This window comes from Cygnus atratus, chromosome 1, assembly GCF_013377495.2.
Source record: "Cygnus atratus isolate AKBS03 ecotype Queensland, Australia chromosome 1, CAtr_DNAZoo_HiC_assembly, whole genome shotgun sequence".
Taxonomy (NCBI): domain Eukaryota; kingdom Metazoa; phylum Chordata; class Aves; order Anseriformes; family Anatidae; genus Cygnus; species Cygnus atratus.
Window position 1 is genome coordinate 11435537 of NC_066362.1, and position 27470 is coordinate 11463006.

General features: G+C 37.2%; 1 protein-coding gene across 1 annotated transcript in view; it reads left to right on the forward strand.

Annotated features, from left to right (window-relative positions):
* The first annotated feature begins 10674 nt into the window (after positions 1-10674).
* GNAT3 (G protein subunit alpha transducin 3) overlaps positions 10675-27470 on the forward strand; it is a 28166-nt gene continuing 11370 nt past the window's right edge. The window contains exons 1-3 of the mRNA XM_035549435.1: positions 10675-10792; positions 18322-18364; positions 22586-22727. Coding sequence (XP_035405328.1) covers positions 10675-10792; positions 18322-18364; positions 22586-22727 — 303 coding nt within the window. The remainder of the gene's footprint in view (positions 10793-18321; positions 18365-22585; positions 22728-27470) is intronic.

Here is a 27470-nt window from a genome sequence, read left to right on the forward strand (position 1 = left end):
CAGGGTGACACTACAGCAGCAGAGGGCATGCAGATAAATAAGTAGCCTGAAAAAGTTGTGTGAAATATCAGTAATACAGCTTGCCAGCTGCACAACACTAACTTTAAAATAAGGTATGTGTGTTACAATGACTTTTGGAAGAAGAGAGCCTGCAGATTTTGTTGTGCAGTTCAGTTACGGACAGACTCAGACAGTCAAACTTGAGACAAGGTAAATGCTGGGAATAGAGACTTTTGCACAAAACATTTGGAGATGCCAAGAGAACAAGTCCCCTGAAGAGTAGGAAGCAATTCTACTTAAAGTTACAACTTTCAGAATAAAAGTGGAAGGATATTTAATTTTGGAAATGAACATGTGGTTTTGAATAACAAAACCATCACTCTTGAAAGCATAAATTAATGTGCTGCCTGAAAGTAAATAGGTGTTCCCCATCTTAACGAGTTATTCTATAATTACCAAATGATTTTTGCACTTCCTTTTCAGCATTTGAAGTTGGATGCCATCGAGGATGGAGACCCACTTCCAGCTGTGATCTGTTATAGAACAACACTTAGACATTACTGACATTCATAATATGTCTGGCTAGTCTTGTAGGCTCTTCCATTTCCTTTGCAACTAAGTTCTGACCTCCTTTCCTATGAGGCCTGAGGATTCAGAGGTTTATATTTTTTTTCCCATCAACTTATTGTATGTGAGTAGATTTCTTAACATATGTGCTTAGGATCTTCTTTCCCAAATATCCAGGGAGGTTGAGCTGTACTCCTGCCATTCAGGAGAGTAGTAAAAATATTTTGTTTTTGTTTTTCCTTCCCTCTCTAAGTACAGAACATTTCAGGGGTGGAGGCCCAGCTCAGGAAGAAATGCTCAGCTCTTAAGTTCCTCTTTAAGGGGAGTGGGAGCTGAGAAAAATGAGATAATTTCCATTTTCCCTTGAATTCTTCCCAGGACAATACACATTTTTCTAGGGGAAATGTCACCTAAAGCTGCATTAATTATAATGCTACTTTACAAGCAGCATAGAAGAATACATAAAACATAATTCTTACAATCCCCAGAGTGAAAAATCCTAGTACTTCCTCTACGTGCTACGTGTCAACATGAGGTACATCACAATGCTATTGCACATTATTTCAGGATACCATCAAAACTGAAATTACTTTAGAGATCTTAGTTGAAGATGTTTGAAAGTTAAACTGATCTGACCACAGAAGTAAATGAGAATGTATAGGGCTCAATCAGAGGCTAAAATGATTGCAAGCCGCAAAGATAATGAGAAACAGCTTTTCTGCCCTGGAGACGTAATTTTTCTTACAGAAGTTATACCAAGCAGGAGACAGGCTTTCACAGAATAATATGAATATCGTAGACTGACTTTCCCAGGAAATCACTCTCTCTCTCTCGCCTTACCATATTTTGTTGCCATGTTCTGTTCTTTGAATTCATCAGGTCTAACACAGAGTTACAGTGAAATGTACCTTTAAAAATGGTTCCCTTATGCCACCATCCTCTCTAAAAACCTACCAACATAAGAATCTCATTTATTTAATATTGTGATCTGGAGTCAGAATGAGAGAACTAGTAAGACACAGAAGTCAACTTCCATGAGAATACAGCATAAGAGTCCATATAGAATAAACCATCTCTCTTCAGATGCGATGCATTACCTCAGCAGCAGAACAACATCTATAGTCTTTCCCATAGGGATTATGACAATATGACAACAGCTCTTACAGAAAAGTAATTGTGTGGACACACTTCAAGCAGCAAGGTTTGATTCAGTTAGCAGCCTGTAACTGCTTTTTATTTATTTATTTATTTTCCAGTCTGCAAAATTTTTCCAAGCTCTGAAACTATCTACTTACACCGTCTTCAGTATTCAGAAGCTAAACATTGCCAATGACTACTCAGCTATGTTACAGTACAGATCTGCTCATGTTCTATGTGGAGTCCCATGCTTTCCAAAGGGACTGCAGTCACACATGAACAACAACAACAACAAAAAGGGAAGAATACCATGATGTCAGGAAAAAAAAAAAAAGTTCTTTTATCTTTTCAATATTTTCCCCTGCATGCCAGTTTGACTCCAAAAGGAAAGGTTAAAATATTTGTTACTCAAGGAGTCTAATTAGAATCGTGTTTGCTCTTACTCTTTCTTCATTTCTGACTGTGCAAGGCACTGTGGGACTTGGCAGATCTTAATATATGGCTCTTCTGGGAATTAGAAATGTTCAGAGTGAGATGTTGGCAAAATATTTCCCCATTGTTCTAAGATTTTTTTAATGTACTATGTTGACTGTTCATCCTGTACTAGAAATGAAATCCTTTTTGCAGAAATTGCAGGCATCACCCACTTTTTTTGCTAAGATTCCCCAACATTTTTCTGAAAATATGAGATGCACCTCTTGAAGAAACCGGCTGGAGAGTGAATCAGTTCAAAGACCTAAAATAACATATTCATTACAGTGCATTACTTTCTGACTGTCCCTTTCGATATTCTCAGGTAAATCAACAATAAGACAGGAGAAAATACAAATGTACCATAACAGAAAGATCATCTACTAATATTTGGAGAAGGGTCAGACCCTGAGATATTTGCCATCCTCATGTAAGAAATCAGGGAAAAACACTAGTGCTCAGTGCAGTTCATAGCTCTTTCAAATACATCAGAGAAATCCATTCCATAAGTGTTGTCTGTAGTCAGAGTATTTGTTCAGTTTGGGGTTCTCTTAATGACTTTGCACTAGATGTTTCTTTTTTACTAATAAGGCAAAATTATGTAGCAAGTTTAAAATTTTTGGAATGACTGGTTCTTTACTTGAACATAATAGCTTAGCCACATGTCTGCTGTCACAAAATTGACATAGGTTCAGTAATAACACAGCCTATGTTCAGCTAAAGTATTTGTAAACACACCAAAATTATGTGAGCCTTATCTGAACTGATACTCAGCCAGCTAGCCCCCACCCAGCTCCCAATAATCTCTACACACACAATGTTACATATTCCATTGCATCAGTATGTGTGGCAAATATAGAACAGAGGATAATGAGTGTACTGAAGTTCAGTTTTCAGTTTAGAGAAACTGAACTAGCTTCAATACACTTCATGTATCTCACAGTGAGCCTGAGTTTTTCAGAAAAAAGCTAAAAGAATTATTGAATATGTCAATATATTAAAAAAAAAACTGACAGCATTAAAAACGTAACAGCTTTTTTTTTCATTTTTTTTTTACATTTTTAATATTCTTTCTTTCTCTCTTCTACTTCCTTTTCATTTTCTCCTCTGTAATCAATAAAAATGAATGACTATATCATCACTCTTTTTCCTTTTTTATGTAACAAAATGGCTTTGTAAGTGATACAGTATCATTTCTGTAATCCTGTTATAGAACTAAGGGATGAGTTTTTCTTTTTTTTTTTTTTTTCCTATTTGATAATGCTTCCTAGAGAGAGGTGATAACAAGAAAAAAAGAATAAATGTTAGACTTCATTCATTTATTTATGTCTTACATATATTTCAGTGCAGAAAAAAAGGAAACAAAAATTAGGAAGGAGAAGAACAAATAAAAAGAAAAGGACCCAAGTTCTGTATTTTTTTAATATATTTTGAAGGAAAAAAAATGCAAAATTTTTAACTGGGAACTTAATCTATTAATGTATTCTTTGCATTTAAATGTTTTTCACAGAAACAATATTTTATTCGTCATGAAAAACTTACATTTTTTCTTTGTTTTTTTGTTATTTTGTTTTTTGTTTTTTGTTTTTTTCCAGTTCCAGAATCCACAGAGCTGAAGATCTATTAATCATATCTTTTCCCAAGTATCTACTGTAAACATGGATATTAAATCTGCAAAATATTCTTGACTTTTAAAAATGTGGAAGTAGTATAAAAAAATAAAGCAACACAAACAAGCTTCGAGAAATAGATACATAATGGTCTCAAGTGAGATTAATCAGATCCATGATTTCTTACCAGTTATCAGGATATTAATTAACCTTGCTTTACTACAGCTGTTTTGAATAGCATGGAAAATACAGATGATAGCTCATCATGAAAACATCCAGGACAGTATCTAGAACACTATGTTCAGTTACGTCCTGTTATATATGCGATTCTACTAAAACAGTTGTGCTAGAGATATTTTAATTTCTGAAAAATATGCTTGAAAAGACTCGAGCAACTTGTTAACTTTTTCCAGTAGGAAATAGTTCTGTTGTCCAAACACTGAATTTCAAGTATGCCCACATACTGCTCTGGGTTAACTTACTTAACATTAACTGAACAGTGTTTATTAGTGATTGGTATGTTACGAGGCAAGGCTGCCTTTTGGACAGACTTCAGTGAGCTAGAGGAATGGACCAGTGTGAACCTCACGAAGTTCAAGGGAAAATGACAATTCCTGTATCTGAACCAGAATAACCCGATGCAGCAATCCAAGCTGAAAGTGGCTTTGCAAAAAAGACCTGGATGCTGGACAGCAAATTGAGTATGGGTGTGTAATAGCAACAGTGTGCCCAAAGAAGAATTTCTGGATTCCTCAGTGGGAAACTGAGGAAGTCCAAGCTCTGACTACACTTGAGTCAACTCAATTAAATACATCATGTATGTGCACTGGCAGGATCAATGGCAACAGTGCTTTAGGGAAAATCAGAAAACATGATGCCAGAGACTCTGAAAGGTCTGCTTCTATCATGGAGACAGAATGATGAATAACAAAAGTAATTCTGTCTCCTAATGTTATTTCCATAAACACAGGATTATGAAGCTGACAGGTGCCACCAGTTAAATGATACATTTTCTTGTTCTATGTCAGATATTTCAGTGCAATAGTACAGTCGGTTTTGAAATTGATATATTTTCTACTTGTCTTGAGATGTATGAAGATGATTCCTAAGAGGACATAGATACTTATTTGGATGTTTTATGTGGGCTTCATATCACACTTGAACTTCAACAGTTTCACTTTTATGACTAAGTCACAATATCTTGGAAGGGTATTGGAGTGGCAAGGGGAGATAGTTTGAGAAGACTTTCATAGCCAATCTACTACCCAAAGGTTCTCCCCCATTACCTGTTACTGCTAGGCTGGATTGCCAGTTTTGAAGTTAACCCCACTAACTGCTTCCAGATCTATCTTACATTCCTGTTCTTGCAAGTCTGAGAGATGAAAAGATACCCTGGGATGTCTGGTTGCAGTCAAGCAATATGGGTATGTCTACACTGCACAATGAAGACGACAATCCAAACTGTAAACATCACATAGTGAAACACAGTCCTATGTGGAGAAAGTACCTCAGATCCATAAACACTTAAGCTACATGACTGTGGCCAAGTGCCAAAGGTAATAAACTTCGATTCTTAACAGATTTCAAAACAGTTTTCAAAACGTCTAGCTTTGTGTCACGTTAAAGCAGCTTGCCATGGTTCTAAACTAATAGCAGTGCTGACTGGGAGCATATAAAGAGACTCTGTACTTCCTTTGTTATATCTGTAATATCTATCATTCAGCAGGGTTTCTCATGAAGTACAGCACAAGAGTAGTTATGAAAGTCCAGATTGACTTGCCAGCATTTTGGGTGTAAGGGAAACTTTCTTCCCTACTGAAATGGTCAATGTGCAATAGAGGAATAGAACAACTTAAAGAGCTGAAAGGCTTCCTGTGATTGTAACAGGCATTGTATTGAAGATTTTTCAGGCTTCCTTTATTTAAGAGTATACTGGAGGAAATGTATTGAAAGTTTCTATATTTAGAGAATTCTATTCTTACTGAAACTTCCTCTTTTTCCATCCATGTCACTCCTCCAAATGTTATCAGGTGAAAGGGAAAACATTAGTTATAGTGAAATGTCAAAAATAAGAACATACTTAAAATCATAGAATCATAGAATCATAGAATGGTTTGGGTTGGAAGGGCACGTCCCACCAGACCAGGTTGCTCAAAGCCCCATGAAGACTTCCAGGGACGGGGCTTCTCTGGGCAACCTGTTCCAATGAATCAACACCCTCAGAGTAAAGAATTTCTTCCTTACATGTAATCTAAATCCCCCCTCTTTCAGTTTAAAGCCATTCGCCCTTGTCCTATCACTACAATCCCTGAAAAAGAGTCCCTCCCCAGCTTTTCTGTAGGCCCTTCTTAGGTACTGTAAGGTCTCTGTGGAGCCTTCTCTTCTTCAGGTTGAACAACGCCAATTCCCTCAGCCTGTCTTCATAGGAGAGGTGCTCCAGCCCTCTGATCATCTTCATGGCCCTTCACTGTATTCTTCTAATACATCCATGTCCTTCTAATGCTGGGGGGGAGGGGGGGGGAGGAGGGGCACAGAGCTAAACACAGTACTCCAGGTGGGGTCTCACAAGAGCAGAGCAGAGGGGGAAAATCACCTGCCTTGCCCTTCTGGCCATGCTGCTTTTGATGCAGCCCAGGATATGGTTGGCTTTCTGGGCTGCAAGTGCACGTTGCTGGCTCATGCCGAGCTTTTCATCAATGAACACCCTCAGATCCTTCTCATCAGGGCTGCTCTCAATCCATTTTCTTGCCAGCCTGTGTTTGTGCTTGGGATTGCCCCGACCCAGATGGAGGACTCTGCACTTGGCCTTGTTGAACTTCATGAGGTTTGCACAGGCCCCCCTCTCAGGTCTTCCTCTGGATGGCATCCCTTCCCTCCAGTATGTTGACCACACCACACAACTTGGTGTCATCGGCAAAATTGCTGAGGATGTACTTGGTCCCATTGCCCATGTCACCAACAAAGATGTTAAGCAGTGTTAGTCCCAATACTGACCCATGAGGAGCACCACTCGTTACTGATCACCTGGACATCGAGCCGTTGACTTCTTGAATATGACCATGCAGGCAATTCCTTACCCATTGAGTGGTCCATCCATCAGAACCATGTCTCTCCAATTTAGAGACAAGGATATCATGGGGGACAGTGTCAAATACTTTACACAAGTCTAGGTAGATAACATCAGTTGCTCTCTCCCTGTCCACCAATGCTGCAACCCCATTGTAGAAGGCCACCAGATTTGTCAGGCACAGTCTGCCCTTAAAGAAGATATGCTGGCTGTTATCAATTGCCCCCTTATTTTTCATGTTCTTTAACATAGTTTCCAGGAGGGTTTGCTCTATGATCTTGCTAGGCACAGAGGTGAGATTGACTGGCCTGTAGTTCCCTGGTCTTCCTTTTTTCCCTTCTTGAAAATGGGGTTCTGTTTCCCCTCTTCCAGTCTTCACCAGAACTGTCACCAGACTGTCACAACTTCCCAAATATGACGGACAATGGCTTAGCAACAACATCCACTAGGTCCCTCAGGACAGCAGATGTATCTCATCAGGTCCCATGGACTTGTGCACCTTTAGGTTCCTTAGCTGGTCAGTTTCTGAATGCAAAGACACAGAAATAAAAAAAAAAGGGGGGGGGGGGGGGGAAAGAAAAAAAAAAAAAAGGAAATTGCAAATTTCCTAAGCTATTCCTTTTTCTTTGACTGGAAGAAAGATAGGTAGATTATAGGTTGGTTGTTTTTTCATTGTTTTGTTGTTTATTTGTTTATTTTAAGAAACTGAAAATAAATTATAAAACAAAAAATAACAAACAAACAAACAAACAAAAAATAACACCTAAGTTCATTGGAAGAGTCTTTAAAGAGTACAATCTATATAAATGCCAAACAAAAATCCCAAACCAGTACACCTTTAATATAAGTTACAAAATCAAAATTTGGAATTACAATCCAGAATTCCAAATCCATGAACTGATCATCTGAAAGCTCTTTTCAGAAAGTGTCTCATAATTTCTCATAGTAGCTACAAAATGCTTGTAATGTACACTTTATATATCAGCACCACCTAGAGTGCATCACCAGAAATAACTCCAGTAACATAATATTCTTCACAAAGTGTGATTGTATATCAAAGGAACGCTTTCCAGACTTACTCTTTTTCAGTGAGTTCCATTTCAACCATACCTGGTTTACACAATAGAAGAGAGACAGGGAGGCAATATTTTTGTTATTGCAACTAGAAGAGGTGAAGAAAAGTTATTGCAAAATATTTTAGATTCAACTGAACTCCGTAAGTCAGTGTCTATTGCTTCTGTCTTGATCATGAGCAGAAAGTTCCTCAATCAGAATATAGGCAGTGATAACAATGATGAAAATGATGATATCCAAAGCAGATCAGAGTCCTCTTCATTCTCCTAAATCTGTTTTAATTTCCCTGAGAAATAGGAACAGATTGTTGTGTTTTTCAGTAAACTATTTAGTTAAGAGTTAGAAGGCAGAACCAAGAAAATCAGGTGGGTAAGATGTTAATTGCATGCTATTGCATGTTTATGAAGAAATTTTTATTGCATGTTTTATGCAGTTATGAAACAATTGTTAATACATGTTTATGAAGTAACTGTTTTTATCTTTATTTCTATTGACAATCTGTTTGCAGCATGTTTGCATCACCTAATTATATAAAGCTAATTCCTGTATGCAGTCATAACAGCAACAAAAGGGTAGAAAATTTATGTTATGGGAATAACACTTGATTTTCCATTGCTTTCCAAGGGAAAACGATATAAAGCTTTCTCCATTATTTATTTACATTAATTTTTTTCCACTGCAGATGAATAGGAGCTAGTTTGCCATTGTACTATTCCAGTTTGATACTGTAAAAATTTAATGCAAAATAAGTAGAGATATAACAGTATATGCCTTGAACAACTCAGTAGGGAATTGGGCTCTTAATCTGGAGGTGATGTTCTTCTCCACGCTTTGTGACTGTAGCAGTTAATTTGTTAATTCTGGCAATGTTCAGAAATGCTCAAACATAATCACTTTTCAAATCCACTGAAATTCATAAGAGCATAGTACTTGCCTATGGTTCTGGTAAACAGACACCTGGTGTAGACAGAGCACTTCTGGGGCTGTTTATTTTCATTTTTTAAACAAACGTGTTGCTAGTACAGCTGCATAAAGATCTTATTATAGTCTATATTAAAGAGTAAAAAAAAAGTAGGAATATAAGCTTAACAAAATAGAGCATTTTCTTCCTTTGCAGACGTATATGCAAAAAATCAGCTGTTGGTAAGTACTGGTTATTCATTTCTGGCAAAGCAATGCAAGGAGACTGAAAATAGGGCTTCTTGCTCCACTGACTGAGAAGCATAAGACAAACAAGCACATCTTCAGATCTTTACTGCAGTGTGTGGTCTTTTTACGAGATGACACTCACTAGTAAATGGGACTGGGACAGCAAAGGGCCTGTCTTTTCTCGGAAGACAGCACTCTCCTGCTTATATGGAGCGCAACTCATTAACAATGCTTCTCATCTTTATTCCTCTCCTTCCCACCTTTGTGACCCAGTGCTAGTTGCCTTCTTGTTAAATCTGGGGTCCTGCTGTGGGAAAGTTTCTATTCTATAGGAAGGATGAGTGAAATACTTTGCTTCAGGTCCTCTTGCTCATTTTTCTTCTGGCTGGAAAATACATCTAACATCACTCAAACTGACCTGTAAGCTTATACCTCTCTTAAACATTATTTCTGGGCTAAACCTTCCAAAGCTTACACATTGGAAAGTCAGAGCATTATTGACCATTGCTAGTCAACAATTGTAAAATAGTAATATAATTTTATACAAGTTTCTACATTTAATGTAATTGAAATACTGTGCAAAGGGAATAAGTATAACATTACAATTATTTATAGTATTGCAAACGATCATTTTCAATCTTTTAGTCCTTATGGTAACTCTACTCTTACCCACTGCAACCAGGTGTGGATTACATAAGAATATATTTTCTCAGTATACTGCTGGCAGCACATACCAAGTAATGTGCCCACCATATTACATAAAATATTTTTATATTGCTATTGCATTGTGAAGAAACTAAGACAAAATAATTACATCAGTAAGGAGAATCTGACCTCTATCCCGTCTTACACAAAGAAAGTGTGGTACTTTCAGCCGAAACTGATAATAAAATCATAAAGAAATGGAAAAGGACTGTGCCAGTTATTAAGGAATGACCACGCAAAAGTATAACAAAGGTGTTACAAACTGCAGTGAAGTACTTATTATCATTACAAGAAAACAAATGAACTTGCCATAATATGAAAATGTATCAAACATTCTGCAAGATAATTAATAATTCAAAATAAAATGTCTTCAATACAAATCCAAATTAGGTTAGTTTTAAATAAAGAATACTGATATTTAGGGTTATAACCACTGAGAAAGATGAAAAATAAATTATTCAAATGCTTCAAAGACATATAAACCTTTTTTGGCTTCAAAACATAAGCACTTATTCACTTTTTTTTTTCCTTTATCTGAATTATTCCCGTTTTTATTGTTTCAAAACATTCTTCATATTTCTTTGGAATGTGTGAGGCTGGACACTCTCTGGCCATGGATAAAGAACTATCTAGACCTTGATTTTGCTTTTGAATAGATCATTTTAGTTCTTTGACATCATAACAGTACACTTCATGTCCCTATGTAAATCCTTGACTGTAGCATCTCCAGATCATATGACATGTGAAAAGGGACTATTTGATTTGAAGGTTGAACACAGAGGTGTTCAGGATTCTTAGATTTCCTCAAAGCACAGGCTGTTGTCCTGAATTAAACAACTAGACTACATAGAAGTAAATCAGTTGGCACAAAGAGAGGATTGTGACCACCTCAAGATGGGCAGTGGAGCCAGTTCTGAGAGCAAAGAGTCAGCCAGGAGATCCAGAGAGCTGGAAAAGAAACTCCAGGAAGATGCAGAGAGGGAAGCCAGGACAGTCAAACTACTACTGTTGGGTAAATAGAATAAAAATTGTTGATAATATTTTTCTAATGAGATGTTATTTTGCTCTACAATTACATTTCAGAACAGTGGATTTCCCTGCCTTTACTATTTTACTCGAAGAAAATAGTCCTGCAGCACATATATAAAGTGTTTTCTGGTTGTGGACACACATGAAGCAAGCAATTAAGACACATGGAATGAGCTGAAAATGACTATGTAACTAAATGGATTCAATTTTAAATTTTATAAATCCTTGAGCATAGAAAGGTTTGAGAAATGAGAACCTACTGTTAGAATAACTGTTCTGATGTTTACATATGCAGAAGGTAGAACAGATTTTTTTACAATTCTATATACATTCATTTGCAGGAGGATTAAGTGAGACAATTGGTTAAGTAGAAAATTCCCAGGTGCCACCAGATATTGAAATAGAAATTGCTTATTTTCCAAACTGTTGCACTTCATTCTTTTACATAAAAACTTATGTGGTGAGTGTTTTTTGTTTGTTTCTTTCTTTGTTTTTATGTATAAAAATGATACTGTAAATAGAAGAACAGAACGTAGTGAAATGAGTAGAGATGAATATTCTCACAGACTACTACTTCTAATCCACATTATGAACAATTTATTCAGTGTGTGTAATAGCAAATGAAAGATGATATTTTTCTTGATGCAGCTTTATTTTTTTCCCATGTTACTGCTTAGCCTGCTAGAAATATCCAAGAGCACAATAGCACTGCTAGTATCTTAATACCTTTCTTCTACTATTATACTATGAGAGATTACATTGGTTACACGAAACGAATAGAAAAATAGCCTCTTATCATTCATTTTTTTCTAATTTTTTTTTCCTTGTAACCACAAGGTTTACAAATGCTGTTAAACTGAGATTTATTCAGCCTGAGCTAGATCCCTCACATAAAGTAAATCAGATGAATTCTATTTTGTATCTTATGCAAAATATCTATTTATGCCTGCTGAGAATCTGTCCATTATAAATAATAAATACAGGAAAAAGACCAGCATGCAGGTTTCTCAAATGATTACAAGAAAATAACAGTTTGACACAGTTTAAGTACCATCAGTATTCAGATTGCAATTTACAAAGTTTTAGAAATCAGTTGAGAATATGAAGATTTTCTGTGCTACATTAATAGAAATTATTGCTCCTGCTGAGACAACCTTAAGTTGGTGAAAAAGAGAATATTATTTTCATTTAAACTTTCATAAACTTTCAATAATTTCTATATATTCTTAAGAAAATAAACTGGCAAATCGAGTTAGAACCAGAGTCCGTCTTTCCAGAATCCTGTCTCTGACCAAAACTGATCCATGAGGAAGATGTAAGAAATCCTTTAAGAGGAATTTAGAGAATAAAGAAAAATTTATAAGATAAGCAGTTTGATGATATACTTTTATCTTCAAACCTTCATGTCCTAGCTCTCATACTGCAGGTTGTCTTACACCAGGACACAAAATAAATCACTCCTCCCAGAAAATATGTACGTATTTAGTATTTAGAGCATTAACTTAGTATGTTTCCCAATGGATAAAATGAGTCTTTTTCTGACACTATTAGTGTCTCAGTCTTAAGATACTTTTGGTAAAATGTTTTGAGATGAATTGCAAGCTACATGAAAAAGATTTCTATTTAGTTTAACTTTAGCATATTTCAGCCTCATCAACTATTCAAACTCTCTTTTCATGAAACAAGACAATCACCAAAACTTGATGAACTCTTCTCTATAGCATATATTTCTATTTATCTGCTTTTATTCATGCTATGTCAGTGGGTGGTGTTTTGGAAGGCTTTTCTCCTAGGGTACTTATGATATAGAACACAAGGAACCAAACAAAAAAACGTTACAGGGAAAAAAATAATTTACTTCTTAAAAAAAAAAAAAAAAGAGGTGAATAAAGTCTGTTTTCAACTTAGTACACAGCTAGAGTGAAAGTGTCTGCTCAACATTTGGAATCACAGCTGCTGAAGCAATGTGTATATGGGGCATCATATAGATCTTTCTATGGTCAACCAGTGAAATGGCCAGGTAGGACAAAATAAATCCACTATCCAGATCTGGGTTCAAGGCTGGATTATTTTATTTTATTTCAGATTTTAGATTATTCTGATATTTCTATACCTCCAAGGTGATCTCAGAAAATGATTCAGTTCTTACACTTCATAATTTAAGGGCACCACCATTCAAACTGATAAGACTAGTCTTATCCTAGCCCTAGATTTCTGTTCATTTTGACCACACATTGCCTCTACGTTATGGTCCAGGTATCACCATTGTTTATTTTGCAGTAGGCAGACTGGTAGATATATATATATTTAGAAAAAGATTGTACATATATTTCATATGTTTTTCAGTGTCATCACTATTGCTCTTACCTTTAAAATGTGAAGAAGGGAAAAAAAGAAGAAACACAAACAAACAAACAAAAAGCATTCTGACCATTTCCTGAGAGGAGTTTTTAATATCTAGTCTGGTCTCTCTGTGTCCTCCAACAGGTCACTTTACAAAAATTAAATTATATACAGAAACTAAAGACACCACATTACCACATTTCTTTACATTAAGTTCCATGACCTAGGCAAACACTTTCTTGGTATAGAGCTGATAATTTGTAGTTTATAGAACATGCACAAGGAGAGGAGGAAAACAATGCCCCTTCCTGATTTTCTTCAGAGGTTGCCCCAGAGCCAGGAAGGTTTAGACCTTTGTGCTAGGTGCTCCTGTGCTGTCAAGGTCATCCTTGTCCAGAAATCTAGTCCTTGAATATTTATACTTCCAAAATTCATATCTTTTTATGAGTCTGGAACAAACTTCAATGTGACAATTTTATTTCTTTTGTATCAGGAGATAAATACAGCCACAACGTGTACGTACTTTGTAGGAGGCCAGCCTAAAGGTAAAGTACAATGCACATTTGAAACGCCACCAGAACAGCTGATGCTCACAGTACTGTAGGAACAGTGACATTTCATAGAAATAAGAACTTAACTTCGGTTTAGATAATCATTACAACCTTGAACCTTATTAACTGATGACCTCATTGTATGCAGTTTCCAGTGGCAGGTTACAACTCACCCGCATCAGAGCCGGTCAGGTCACCCCCATCTCACTGATAAATACTCATTTTTAGAATATCTAATTTAATTTAAGCACCTACTTCAAGGTGACCAAAATTGAAGCAATATGTTTTTTTTTTAGTTTTAGAAGAAAATATTTTTCTCCACTGTCTATAAGGTGTACCCGATAGTGAATCCGAACATAGAGTTTGCAGTGTAGACATTTAAAATCCATTAAATGAGTCAAATCCAGTTCAATTGCCATAGTTATGAGGCAAGGCTTAAATTATTGCTATTAACACCTTCACTGAAAGCAAAGACAGCTGAATAACCCTGCTGACTGAAAGGCAGTGGGTTTTTTTGTTTTGTTTTGTTTTGTTTTGTTTTTGTTTGTTTGTTTCTGGAGGAGTAGGGGAGAAACTTAAGGACCTTATTCTCTCAAGAGGGCACAGGGTTAATAAAGCACTTGCTTTTTTGTTTTTGTTTTTTTTCTAATTTGTCTCTCCTGTGGAGAAAGTAAGTTCAGTTTGGAAAGAGGACTGGAAAGATATGATTTCCAGTCTAGTTCACAGTTTCCAGAGGTTTCACACCTCTGCATGAGCCTTGTTGATGGCGCTCAGAGCTTAGGGTTTGGAGTGTTTTTTTTTCAAGTATTACATGAGAGTCAGTTGTGGCAGGTTTCAAAATATTCAGGTAGCAGTATTTTATATTTTTTTTTACCTTTCCTTATGGAAAATTTCCTAAATTAAACCTTTATTATCACATAAATAATAACTGTAAAGAGATAATAGCTATTTTTTTCTGATACACAAAGCAATGCAATATATTAAACAAACAAACAGCTTCTTTTATGACTCAACAAATGTTAATTTGTACTTGTACTTAATTTGTACTTGTATTTGTTAATCTGGACTTGTACTCTCCCCTGTATCCACAAATATTCAAACAAATCTTAATGTCTTCATTAATGATCTGGACAATGACACAGAGTATACCCTCACCAATATTTTTTATGACACAAAAACTGAGGTGAGTGGCTGATATACCATTGGGTTGTGCTACCTTCCAGTGGGACTTGGACAGATGGAAAAATGGCCTGCTGGGAGCCTCATGAGGTTCAAGAAGAAGAAATGCAGAATCCTGGACTGGGAGAGAAACAACTCCAGGCTCAAGTATATGTTGAGGGTCACCAAGCTGGAAAGCAGAAAAGGACCTTGGGGGTCCTGGTGGGCACCACGTTGAACATGAGTCAGCAACGAGCCCTTGCTGCAAAAGCTAACCATATCCTGGACTGCATTAGGCAGAGTATTGGCAGCAGGTTGAGGGAGGTGATGCTTCTGCTCTACTTAGCACTGATACGGCCACATCTGGAGTACTGTGTCCAGTTCTAGGCCGTCCAGTACAGAAGAGATCTGAGCATACTGAAAGGAGTTCAACATATGGCCACCACGATGGTGAAGGGACTGGACCCCTCCTCTAAGGAAAGGCCGAGGGAGCTGGGACTGTTCAGCATGGAGAAGAGGAGGCTCAGGGGATCTTATCAATGTAGATAAATACCTGAAGGGAGGGTGCAAAGCAGACAGAGCCAAGCTCTTTTCAGTGGTGCCCAGGGACAGGACAAGAGGCAATGGGCACAGACTAGAATACAAGAGGTTCCTCCTGAACGTCAGGAAGCACTTCAGAGCTGTGTAAGTAAGTGACAGAGTACTGGCACAGGTTGCCCAGAGAGGTTGTGTGGTCTCCCTCCTTGGAGATCTTCAAAAGCCATTTGGATATGGTCCTGGGTAACCAGTTCTTCGTGGCCTTGCTTGACCAGGGACAAGATGGCCTCCAAATGTCTATTGCAATCTCAACCATGTTGTGATTCTGTGAAATTCTGCTTAGGAAAGCAGTGGAGTCAAGTTACAGCTGAGGTCTTGCGTTCTGCTCTCCTTTGAATTCAATCAGTTCTCACTGACTTTCAAGGCACCTCCAGTTTTTTTCTCTGTTCTTGCTCTGTCTATACACCTTTGTAGTCTGTACTGTAGAGGCTGGGCCATCCCAGAGCAGAGGGGCAATTCAAGTGATGTCTCTGGGTGTGGCTCCTTTGCAGATCCTTGCCTGCAGCTATGCCATGCTCACTGCACTTCTCGAGGCTTCTCTGAAGCCTCAATGTGTTCAGAAACAGAAATGGCATGGATGTTTGGAAGTCGAGTTGAAAATACCCCAACGAAGATGAGAGGCAGTTTACGGTCTGCTGAACTGCTCTTTGACAGCACAGTGCTGAAGGTGGATGTAGCATGCCCTGGTACACCATGAAATAATTTTCATCTCTCAGGAACTGGCCCAGAATTCCAGGCACTAACAGAGATTTCCATGCCTTTATTTTCCATGACTTTATCCATCTCAAGGAAACTTGGCATACAAATAGAGATATGGAAATCAAAGGTACATTTGAATAAAAACTAGATCATAAGAATGTGAAATGCAAAATACAGGCTATAGCATGTTTTATGAGGTCCCTGTCAGGCAGAGACACAAATCTTCACAGAGACAGGGAATTGTTTAAAAGCCAATTAAACTTTCCAAGCTTTAGAACAAGACTGACTTTGGCCTAAACTCTAGTCTTTTATGCAAAAAATTTGGGCTAGATTATAATTTCTCTCTTCACTGCCTCCTAAAGTGAAGCTGTCCTCAGCTCCCCCTGCAGTCTTGCAAGGGCTGCCATGGTTCTTTTGCTGCCGTTTGCATGAGCAGAAGGATTCTGTGGTGGTTAGAAATGCAGCTGTGGCCCTGCTCTCCTGTCCTAAGGGCTCGGGCCAGAAGAGCAGGCTGCACAGGAGGGGGAAGAAAGAAGGGAAGCAGGTGCAAAGTAAATTGTTTCTGACTTGTTTCCTGTAGTACAACTGCTGCTATGATTAACACAATACTCCAGAGAGGAGCCAAAGTCTATGAGTCATCTGCTGTTTAGATAAAGGCATTACTGGGTCATAAATTAGAGATGAGCAGAGGTAGAGAAATACACCCATAAGATATAAACTATGACTCCTACTCTATTTTAACCTTGTCTTCCAAATCTGGAAGAGAGGTTCATTTCTGTATTATGCTTCCTGGCATCTTTCCATGAGGTGGATGCAGGAATTCCCAGAACTGCTTGCTCTCTTCCCTACAAAAAAAGTTTAGCAATGCTGCTTCCCTGGCAGGGCTTTACCAAGTTCTTCAGAGGGGAACTGAGGGGATAAAAAGTGATCTAAAGTAAATTTGCATTTTGTCCAAACTGTGGCAGATGGCAGCATCAGCTCATTTTGCATGGGCTTGATGTTTTCCTCTCGCACTTTCTGCCATTCACATTGTGAGCTTCAGAAAATGTTTTGCATATGGTTTGCTGTCTGTTGTGATTCAATTGAGTAAATTAATCTCTGTCATTTAAATGTTATTAGCTTTACAAAATCTGTGTGGAAAGTCTGTAATCTGTTCCATTCACTGGCGGGCCATCAGTTAGAATAGCTATGCCTCAGGTTTCCTCTTTTGCCAAAAGTATTCAGTAAGGTAAATGATAATCTGCAAAAATCAGAGCAGCGATGAGTCTTGTCCCGTGGATTCATACACAGAAGTTAAATCTTCTCTTCAGGTTCTTTTAAAATCTAGCTCGTGTTTGGCAGGTGTGGCCAAGCCCTGCTCCTCACCAGTCTCACTGATAGAAGTTAAAATGGTTAGACTCATACTGATTTGCAATGGAAAGTCTTGTGTTGTGATTATTCACTTTGCATGTGATAAGAAGGCCAAATTAATCTGAATAACCTGACCTGAACTAAGACCTAGTTCTGCAAATTGCCTGCACAACCAAATGCCTATATCTCCCTGACAGCAATGGGAATTTATTGCAAATTCATTCCCTAGCTGTATCTGCTGCAAGGCTCTGCAGATTTCCCACTTCCAGCGGAAGACCATGGGGCAGAGGAAGTGGCAATATACCGGTATCAAGACATTTGCTCATGTGCTGCTTCCGCTTCATGAGCTAAACCACATAGACATTCTGCTTTTCCACTTATTTAAATATGCTAGGTGGTCTGGCTTACAAAGTCAGCATAGACATTAAATGAGCAGCTACAATCATATAATGAACAACACACTGTCAGGTGCTGTAGTTTTTTCATATCTTTTCACCCATCTGCCCAGCTGATGGGGATGAAATCAAAATATGACCAATATCTCTTTGATAATTAAAAGCTGTATTTTTCTTAGTTGACTGCACTTTCCTCTCTTTTCAAATTCCCTTCCCTCTTTTAGAATTTATATTTTCACCAAGATTTCATTCTTTTTAAGTCTGAATGGACACTAGGGAGGTTTACAGTTAGTGAAATGGGGATCTGAAACATCTGTATGTCTCTTCATAAATACCAAATTCTGTTCTAGAGAGTTATTTTTAATATTTGCTACTTATTGATGTATCAATCATATCTTCTGAACATTCCCCCTCTGCAGGTGCTGGAGAGTCAGGAAAGAGCACTATTGTAAAGCAAATGAAGTAAGTACATGAATATCAGTTGTTGAATATGGTATTTGTAGCATAAGCTAACATCTTATTGCAATATTTATGTTATTTGAATAAAATGCAAAGAAACATCATTAAAATCAAGTCCTCATTCAGACACATAAACAAAAATACAAAGTGACTAAGACACACAGCTGTATTGGTAATCAGATCTGTCTGATCAAATCATGCACCTGTACAACCCTTTACTGAAGCTTCCTCTTTGGCTTCAGTGGGAGTTGCGGTACTGTGGTGAGACCATATAAGATAACAGGCCATAGCACATCCACGTAGCCTAGTATCTCATATCCTGAAGTAGCTACTGGAGGATGTTTCTAGAAAATTATCAGATCACACATGCAAACCCACTGTAATACTTTCACCAAATACCCTGCCAATATCTGGTGATCTGTTACTCAGGGACCATCCTGAACCAGAGAAACAGAGATGGTATCAGTATGGTAAATAGTTCTCAGTTAATTCATGTCAGTTTTCTCCTGAATCTCTTTTGAACCAATGTTAACTAATAACACCCTCATCTCCCTTTGTTCAATTTTAATTTTGTCCACATCGTTGTCATTCAATTTCACTGTATTGCAAGTGAAAATATTAAAGTATTCACATTATGTAACTGTAGTGTCAAGACTTCTTTTTTTTTTTTTTTTTTCCTTCAAACTGGGTTCTGTAGGTCATTCTTGGTCCTGGGAAAATACAAAAAAAAAAAAAAAAAAAAAAAAAGCAGGAACTGCAAAACTTTAAAATATGATCCCACTTTGTAAGCGCCAGTATCTTGCTGTGAAGAAAAAAAAAAAAAAAAGTGTTTTACTAAATCAGTAATATTATCAGTAATATTATTTCTAATTTAAGTTCTCCTAAATATTTTATACCTTCACCTATGTATTTCAAAGAGTGAAGTAAAAAATGTCATATCATAAAAGTAATTTCCTACTACATAAGCAGCTCATTTTCTAGACAGATTCAGTACTATCCATCAAATATTTCTCTATTTTTGGTTTGATTGTTTGTTTTGTTCCAGTTCAGTGGTGGATAACTTTATTTCTGTTTTGAGTTTCAATCAGGAGATATCCACTACGCAGTAAACCATTGAAATGTATTTTGCTGAAAGCTTCACCAAGTATGAGCAGATTAGAGATGTTCCTCTGAATTAAACACTATAAGAAGGCTGATAACCCTAAACAACTTCAAGGAGGGAGCAGGAAGTGGCAAAGCTGAGTTATCTTTAAAGTCATGCATATACATGAGCTGTCAACCTGAGCACAAATGTGAATTATTTTCCCAGGAAAATGATGATGAAAATTATCACTTTTCATACAAAATGTCAACTTTATGTCATAACTAGTGTTTTTTTTCTAAAACAGGAAATTAGACAGTAAAAAAGAAATATCTATATTTTTTTCAGTGAAGTATAACATTTTCCAGAGAAGACTGATAACTACTAACAAAAGAAGTCATTTTGCTGAAAATACAAATTCACACTAAAATCAGGATTATTTTACTCCTATTACTATAATTTTCTAATTCATAAACCTCATTCTTTCCAGACTGAAGATTTCGATCAAAGTTAAATCCTTCCACTTAGCTTTACACAATGTCTTGTGATGCTCCAAATATAGATATGGTGCAAGGCCTAAAAAGGCTAGGATGTTTAAGAGGGACTACTAAAATAAAAAAAAAAAAATCTGGAGCTCTGTGCTTCTGACTATTTCATTTCCAATGTGTGAGCTAACTTGTTTAAATCCAAGCTGAGTATTTCTCTGCTATGCCTTGAATTAGAAGTATAAATCTACTTTATAACACCCAGAATTGTAGAAGTTCGGGAAATAAAAAGCAGGAAACAAAATATTTGGTAATTCATCAAGCCAGTTGAGACTAAATCAAAGCCTCCTGCCTGAACTTTTTCCTCCAATAAAAACATATTCTAGGTATTATGACTGGTAAAACAACTCACAGCTTTAGCATCCTCCACTTATTTACAGGTTGGATTTGTTTGTTTGTTTTGTTTTCCAAGGAGTGTTAGAGAGCTAAATTTTCCATTTGATAGAAAGCTTCTTCTAACCACACAAGATGTTAGCCTGTTTTACAATCCTTTCTTAAGAATGACCAATGTTTAATAAATGTAGCAAAATTCACTACTGATTTAACAGGCTGGCTAGCATCTCTTCTGCCAGAAGACATAAATATATATTTTTTTTAAAAAAGGGGGTTAGGGAGTGGCACAAAAAAGCCTTGAGCAAAAACAAATTTTGTTCTGTAATTACAGAATCTAGTTTTATTTCAGGATCTTATACGTTCTTCCTCTCTTTGTTCTTCAAAGGGAAAACATGAAAACAACATATACAATAGTCATCTGCGGACTACATTAAGGCTTTATCTTTACTCTTAACCCCGATTTTCCAGCCAAAGGCAAAAAAACTCATCTTCTCCACATATCCTGTTTTGGACACTGCTGTAAGACACTCAAAGTAGTCAAACAAAGCTCATGTTCTTCATGGGCTAACCACACTGTCCTTCTATTCAAGTACATCACATCTTGTCATGGTTTACTATATAAGAAGTTCTGGATGAATATAAGAGGACTTTTCTGTACAGTGAGGGTGACCGAGCACTGGAACAAGTTGCCCAGAGAGGCTGTGGACTCTCCTTCTCTGGAGATATTCAAAACCCACCTGGATGCCATCCTGTGCAATATGCTCTAGGTGATCGGAGTAAATATATCTCCCCTCTCAATAAGTCTTCCTATTTCATTTAAATCACTATTTTGACATAGGGATGCATGGATACCTCAGGTGCTGGTAGAAAAATGTCCACCAGTATGCCAGCCTGCATAACACAGCTCCTCTTTATTTTTCTTACAATTTTAGTAGGATTCCTTTGAATCTTGTAGATTAGTGCTGAAATCAACATTTTAAAAAAAACTGAAATAGAGTTTATAGATTTGCTTGTTCAAAAAGTGGTTGTGAAAACACTTAAGAGAACTGTTTTCTCTTACAATGCTACAGATGCAAGTACAGAACTTTTGAATTCTGTGCTATCCATAAGTCGGACATGTTACGATTCTTGAGCATTCATTTATGATCTAGCTTGTGTGTGTGCAAGTGAACTATTTTCTGACAGGACTGACTTCTCCCCTTGCAGGGAAAGTGTCCCCAAGACACACACCTGTACTCATTCTGGGCTAGACTGTCAGATTCTTTCATATCACCCATTTTGGCTTGTTAAGACTGTATCTCTGGCAAGGTTGGGGGGTTGGTGTAGGAATTAGTTATTTAATAACCTGGCCTTCACCTCTGAACAACTGAAGTGAGGAAGAACAGTCTTGGCTCTAGAAGTAGCCGAAGCAGCTTGCTGTCTGCTAATTGAGAGTACGCTACACCAAAATAGATGAAGTTTTCATTCTTTTCACAACTAGTGGAAAAAGATCTCTCGGAGCCATGATCCAATCTGCACACTGATCTCAGAGAACTTTAACCCTATGCCACACTTCAGTTAGGGAAGATTATGAAATTACAGTCCCTCTCTCAGAATCAGATTAATTGAATTTGACTGTTAAGATTCTTTGACCTTTGGAATACGAGCAAAATCCTCTTGAGTAATAGTTATCTCCCCAAAGTCTACAGAAAATAATAACATATTTCATGAATTAGAAGTTTTAATCAATGTACAAAGAAATATTAAAGACTGCGTTTTCTGTTGAGAAAGTACCTCACAATGTAGAAATATAATTACATTACTGTTTTCCATTCTAGATAAGACTCAGGTTAAAAATGAGAGTTACTAAATAAGCAATGTGAGAGCCCAGTTTTAATATTATAGACTGTAATGATACAATATTTGAGGCATAAGTCCAGCTATGCATCTTGCCCTGTAACCACAGGAATGGGCTGGGGACCTGTTTTGGACCCATGCAACATTACCTTATGTTGACTCACAGGTGAAAAGAAAAGTACGTATTCAGCCAGACTGGGGAAAAAAAAAAAAAAAAAAAAAGTAGCTTTTTATTGTCACAGAAACTGCTGCTATCCCATTCCACCAGAACAGGCAGATCAAGTATTGACAGATGCTTTTCCAAGGGCCAGAGAGATTCAGTTCTTTTTCATGCAGAGCACAAAAGTATCTAGTTCAACTTTTATTATTCGTCTTTTTCATGCATCCCAAACAATTTTATTTTTATTTTTTTTTCTATTTTTGCACCAGGATCATCCATAAAGATGGTTTCACATACCAGGAACGCATGGAGTTCAGACCTGTCATTTACAGTAACGCAGTGCAGTCTATCCTGTCTATCGTGAAAGCACTGACTAAGTTAGGGATCAATTATGAAAACCCAGCTAGAATTGTGAGTATGATGTTCTTTCTCTTGAAATAGGCATTAATATATATATATATATATAAATATATATAAATGTAGTAGTAGAGACTAATAGAACAAAGAGAGTTCAGTATTTGCTTTATGATAGTAAAAACTAAGTACTGTTTGGGTTATAGATGTGATAAGATATCCTTACTTATTTTCATTTTCTGAAGACTGATGCCTGAGGTCTGAACTTTGCATAAACTGTCATTTACTCTACTACAAAAGAAATGTTCAAATCTTATGTCAAAAACCATAAGAAATGAAAAAAAAAAAAAAAAACCTTTTCTTGGCTGCTTAGTCATTTATTCAATGGTATTAGAAATGTGATAAAAATTTCCCTTTTAAGAATAAATCTTGGGGCTCAGCCATGTAAGGAAGGGTCATATAGATGTGTTTGGAATATTTCAGTTTTATCTTGCTCCTGGGGCAGAGATCTCCTCATTGTACAGAAGGAGTACTGCAGAGAAGTGGAGTTTGACCTTCCTGGCATGGTTAACTGTCCTATACACAAGTGTGAAGAGCGGCACTTCTCTTTCTACAACTTCCTTAAGCACCTCATAACACTGATTCCAGCACCTTGCAGACTTTACCAAGAGGCTAGAGAAGACAAGAGGAGGCTGAGGGGAGGCCGCATGGCGGCCTACAGCTTCCTCATGAGGGGAGCGGAGGGGCAGGCGCTAAGCTCTGCTCTCTGAGTACAGCAACAGGACACGAGGGAATGGCATGGAGCTGGGACAGGGGAGGGTCAGGCCGGGTAATAGGGAAAGGTTCTGCACCGAGAGGTGGTTGGGCACTGGAACAGGCTCCCCAGGGCATTAGTAACAGCACCAAGCCTGCCAGAGTTCAAGAAGCATTTGGACAGTGCTCTCAGGCACATGGTCTGATTTTTGGATGGTGCTGTGTGGGGCCAGGAGTTGGACTCTATGATCCTTGAGGTTCCCTTCCAATTCAGATTATCCCATGATTTTATGATTCCATGAAGTAAGATTAATGCAGTCATCAGCGAGTAGTTTTTTATCAGAAGTTTAATCAGGAAGACTAAATAATTGAGGAAACTCAGTCCCTTCTTTTGTGCCCAAGAGCAAAGGCACATTTGAGAGATGCCATACTTCTCCTCAGTATATATGTTCCAAATCAGGAAACTTTTGGCTTCATTTGACAGGTAAACTGACAGTGCCTGCTCATTTACAGTAAGAAGACCTGCAATCTTCTGGTAATCATGCAGAATTTTCAGGGAAATAATTAAAGGGAAAACACATACCTTTCTTCTCAGTGTGATGATTTGCTTGTAATTCAGATCTTGCTGAGAATTTCTCAAAGGCCCATCAGAATATCAATTGGTTCCAGTTTTGGCAAATTCTCCATATTCCCTAGGGGTTCATCTTAGAGGGAATTATAGCTACTTATCTGAAATCAGATCTCCTTCTTACGGAAGACTATATCTCATTACATTGATATGCACTACTTTGATCTAAAAAACGATAAACAAATGCTTCAGGACATACAGTCAGCTGACAAAATAAAAACTAAATGTTTCTTCCTGCATTCTTTTAAGAGTCCATGTCCACTAATCACGCAAACAAATGTAAAAGTGCCCAAAAACACCACACAGAAAACAGGCCCATATGAATATGCTGCAGCTTGGCTGTCTCAGTTGCAATAGGCACACACTGCATAAGGATCCATGACCCAGTCTGCACACCCTAAGACAGCTGAACCTTGCAGAACCTAGCCAGCTTGTTCTGGCTCACCCTTCAGTATCTACTGCCAGGTTCAGACTCTGTTTTCCACTTTTACTTGAGATATGTTTCTGCCCATGTCCCAGTAGTTCAGCTTATTTTCCAAGCTTTACCAAACTTTCTAAGTTTATATATATTCACTCATCATTCTTCCATAGGGATATACTCACAAAATGTAGAGAATACAAGCATAGCAACTTAATTTATTTAGCCACAGGCATCATAAAATCATTGAAAAATACAGTTTGGAAGGGATCTCCTGAGGTCACTCTGCTCCATCCTCCTGATAAAATCAGGACCAAATAGATTGTTATTCAGGGTTGTTCCAGTCAAGTTTCAATATCTCAAAGGATGAAGATTTCTTCACATGACAGACTCTCTGGGCCCCTGCTCCAGTGTTTGAAATGCTTCACTGAATTTCACAAGGTTCCTCTGTGTTCATATTTCCTGCCTGCCTGCTTCCCTCTCCTGTGTGTCCACTGCCTCCAATTTTGTATTTTCCACAAAATTTCTGAGAGTGCATTCCAACCCACCATCCAGGTCCGAAACAAAGAAAGGGCCCAAGTATCAGCTCCTGAGGCATGCCACTATTGTATTGCTACAAGTTGGACTCAGTACTGCTGATAACCATCCTTTGAGCCCTAAGATCTAACGAATTTTCCACCAATGTTATTGCCCACTTATTCAGTTCAATGTGGTTATAAAAGTATTGTGGGCAAAGATGTCAAAGGCCTTGCTAAAGCCAAGATACATACCATCCTCTACTTCCCCTCTTCTTCACAAACTAAATCTCACTGTAGAAGGCAATCAAGATAGTTGTGTGAAATTTGCCTTTGGTAAATCCACTCTGGCTGTTCCGAACCACTGTGTCTAAAATGATATCAAAGACATAAGTGACTGAAAAGAAAGAGAACTTCTTTGGTTTCATATGAGATAAGTGCTTGATCCTTAGAGAGTCCGTAGAGTCATCCAGGCCTTACTTCAACCTCTTTTTACCAAGATATATATATTTTTTTTTTTACTCAGAACAAATAAATAGTTACAGAGATTAATATTAGCTACTTATTATTAACCTATAAAACTTCTTATCCAGTGTCCAAGCTGAGAATTCCATGGAATTTCCTGTTCTTGCATGGAGAGGCCATTGTTTCAGGAGTCGACCATGAAGCAGCTTCTCAGAAATAAGCATATACCAAGTATTAACTACTCCTAAAGGACGACTGCTGTAATCCACATTGTAAGCAGCAGTATGAAGATTGCTGTTGAAAATTAAACTAATATGAAGATCAAATTTTCAACAAGAAAACTACAGCATGATTGGAAGCCCATAAGAAAAAGAAAAAAAATCATAGTTGCTAGTTTGACAAATATCCATGTGTGGATTACCAACATGAAAAAGTGATATATTTTTCTTCTCTCCTTTGCATGCATTTACTTTAACAAAATTGAAAAAAAAAAAAAAAAAAAAAAAAAGGAACACTGCAACCAGGTTATAAAACTTGTTCCACAAATCTACGCCAGTTTCATAGAAATTTTGTTCAAGTAATTTCACAGCTTGGGGAACCAGGAATTGAAATCTTTTGTTAAGTAGCACTTTCTATTTCTTAGCATCATATACAATCAAATGCAGAAAACCGCAGGTATGTTAAGTTTACCACAGATAGCACAGGAAGGCCACACTTACTTTCATTGACATTGGAAGAATAGGCCTCTAGGAATACAGTCAACCACACCTGTATAAAATATTTGCAGTGCCTACCTTCTTTCTCCCCCATGATCATAGAAGAGCAACCTGGATGTGAATTTTAAAGAATCATCTAATTTCAATTGTATTTGCTAAACATTTCCCCTTCTTCCAAAAACAAAGTTAGTTTACATTTTCTGTAAAATCATGAGCCATACATAAGTTTGAGTTGTTTTGATATGAAGCTTGACTTCAGCTAGACTTTGCTTTTGCTGAGTTCTGGTCCAGAATTAGCTGCCTAAAGTCAATTAGGCATTGACTGGGCTTATCTTGGTCCTTGAAAGCAGGGAGTTTATCCACGTTCCATGATTGCCTACAAGTACCACTCAGTGATTCTAAAAGTGCCTAAGCATGCAGTTTTGAACAGCACCTGATCTGAGGAGAGAGGTTTCATTGTTTCTGTTTTTGTTTTGTTTTGTTTTCCCTAACGTGCCATTGCAATCTGTTTTTAGCATGAAAATCATAATGTCTAAATATCAGAGACAAACAAAACTTTATCTAAAGCAAGGCTATGATAAACTCTGCTATCTTCCATTTTTACGTAAGGAACAATATCTACAGTTGCCACCTTTTGCATAATAGCCCATAATTACCAACAAACATTTACTGGGAGGTTCTGAGTTTAAGGCTTCTCATTATACACTACTCAACCAACGAATACCATACTGTAGAAGAACAGTTATAATCATCAAATGATATGTCATATCGTCAAGGAGAGTACTTTCCAACCCTTACCTTGAAGCTGAACAAATGTGTGTCCTGGAGTCTAATGACGGGCATATACAAGAAATTGTGAGTCAGGTCTGCTGAACACAGCAGTGACATACATATATTGTTTTTTTGTTTGTTGGTTGGTTGGTTGGTTTTAATGTACAAAGACAATTGCACTGCTCTCTGTTCTCCTTTAAACAAATGTAAGACTCTATTTTCCCCCATTTTTCTCTCCACTCTAATTTAATTCCACAAATATTTTAGAAAACCTGCAGTGTTTTACTTTTGATCACTCTCTGACTTGCACAAAGTTTCCAGAAACTGCAATTTCTAATGAAACATAAAGATATACAACATTTCTAAAATAATTTGTTACAAAATATTGTGAAGATGTCTTTGAAGATACTTTTGAATAAAACATATTCACTGCCAAAACAGGGTCTGTTAGAATTAATTTCTACTTTTGCAACTATTGACTGCAAGTCTACTTATATGGCTAGGAAGGAATTATACTCTATAATTACCCACTGC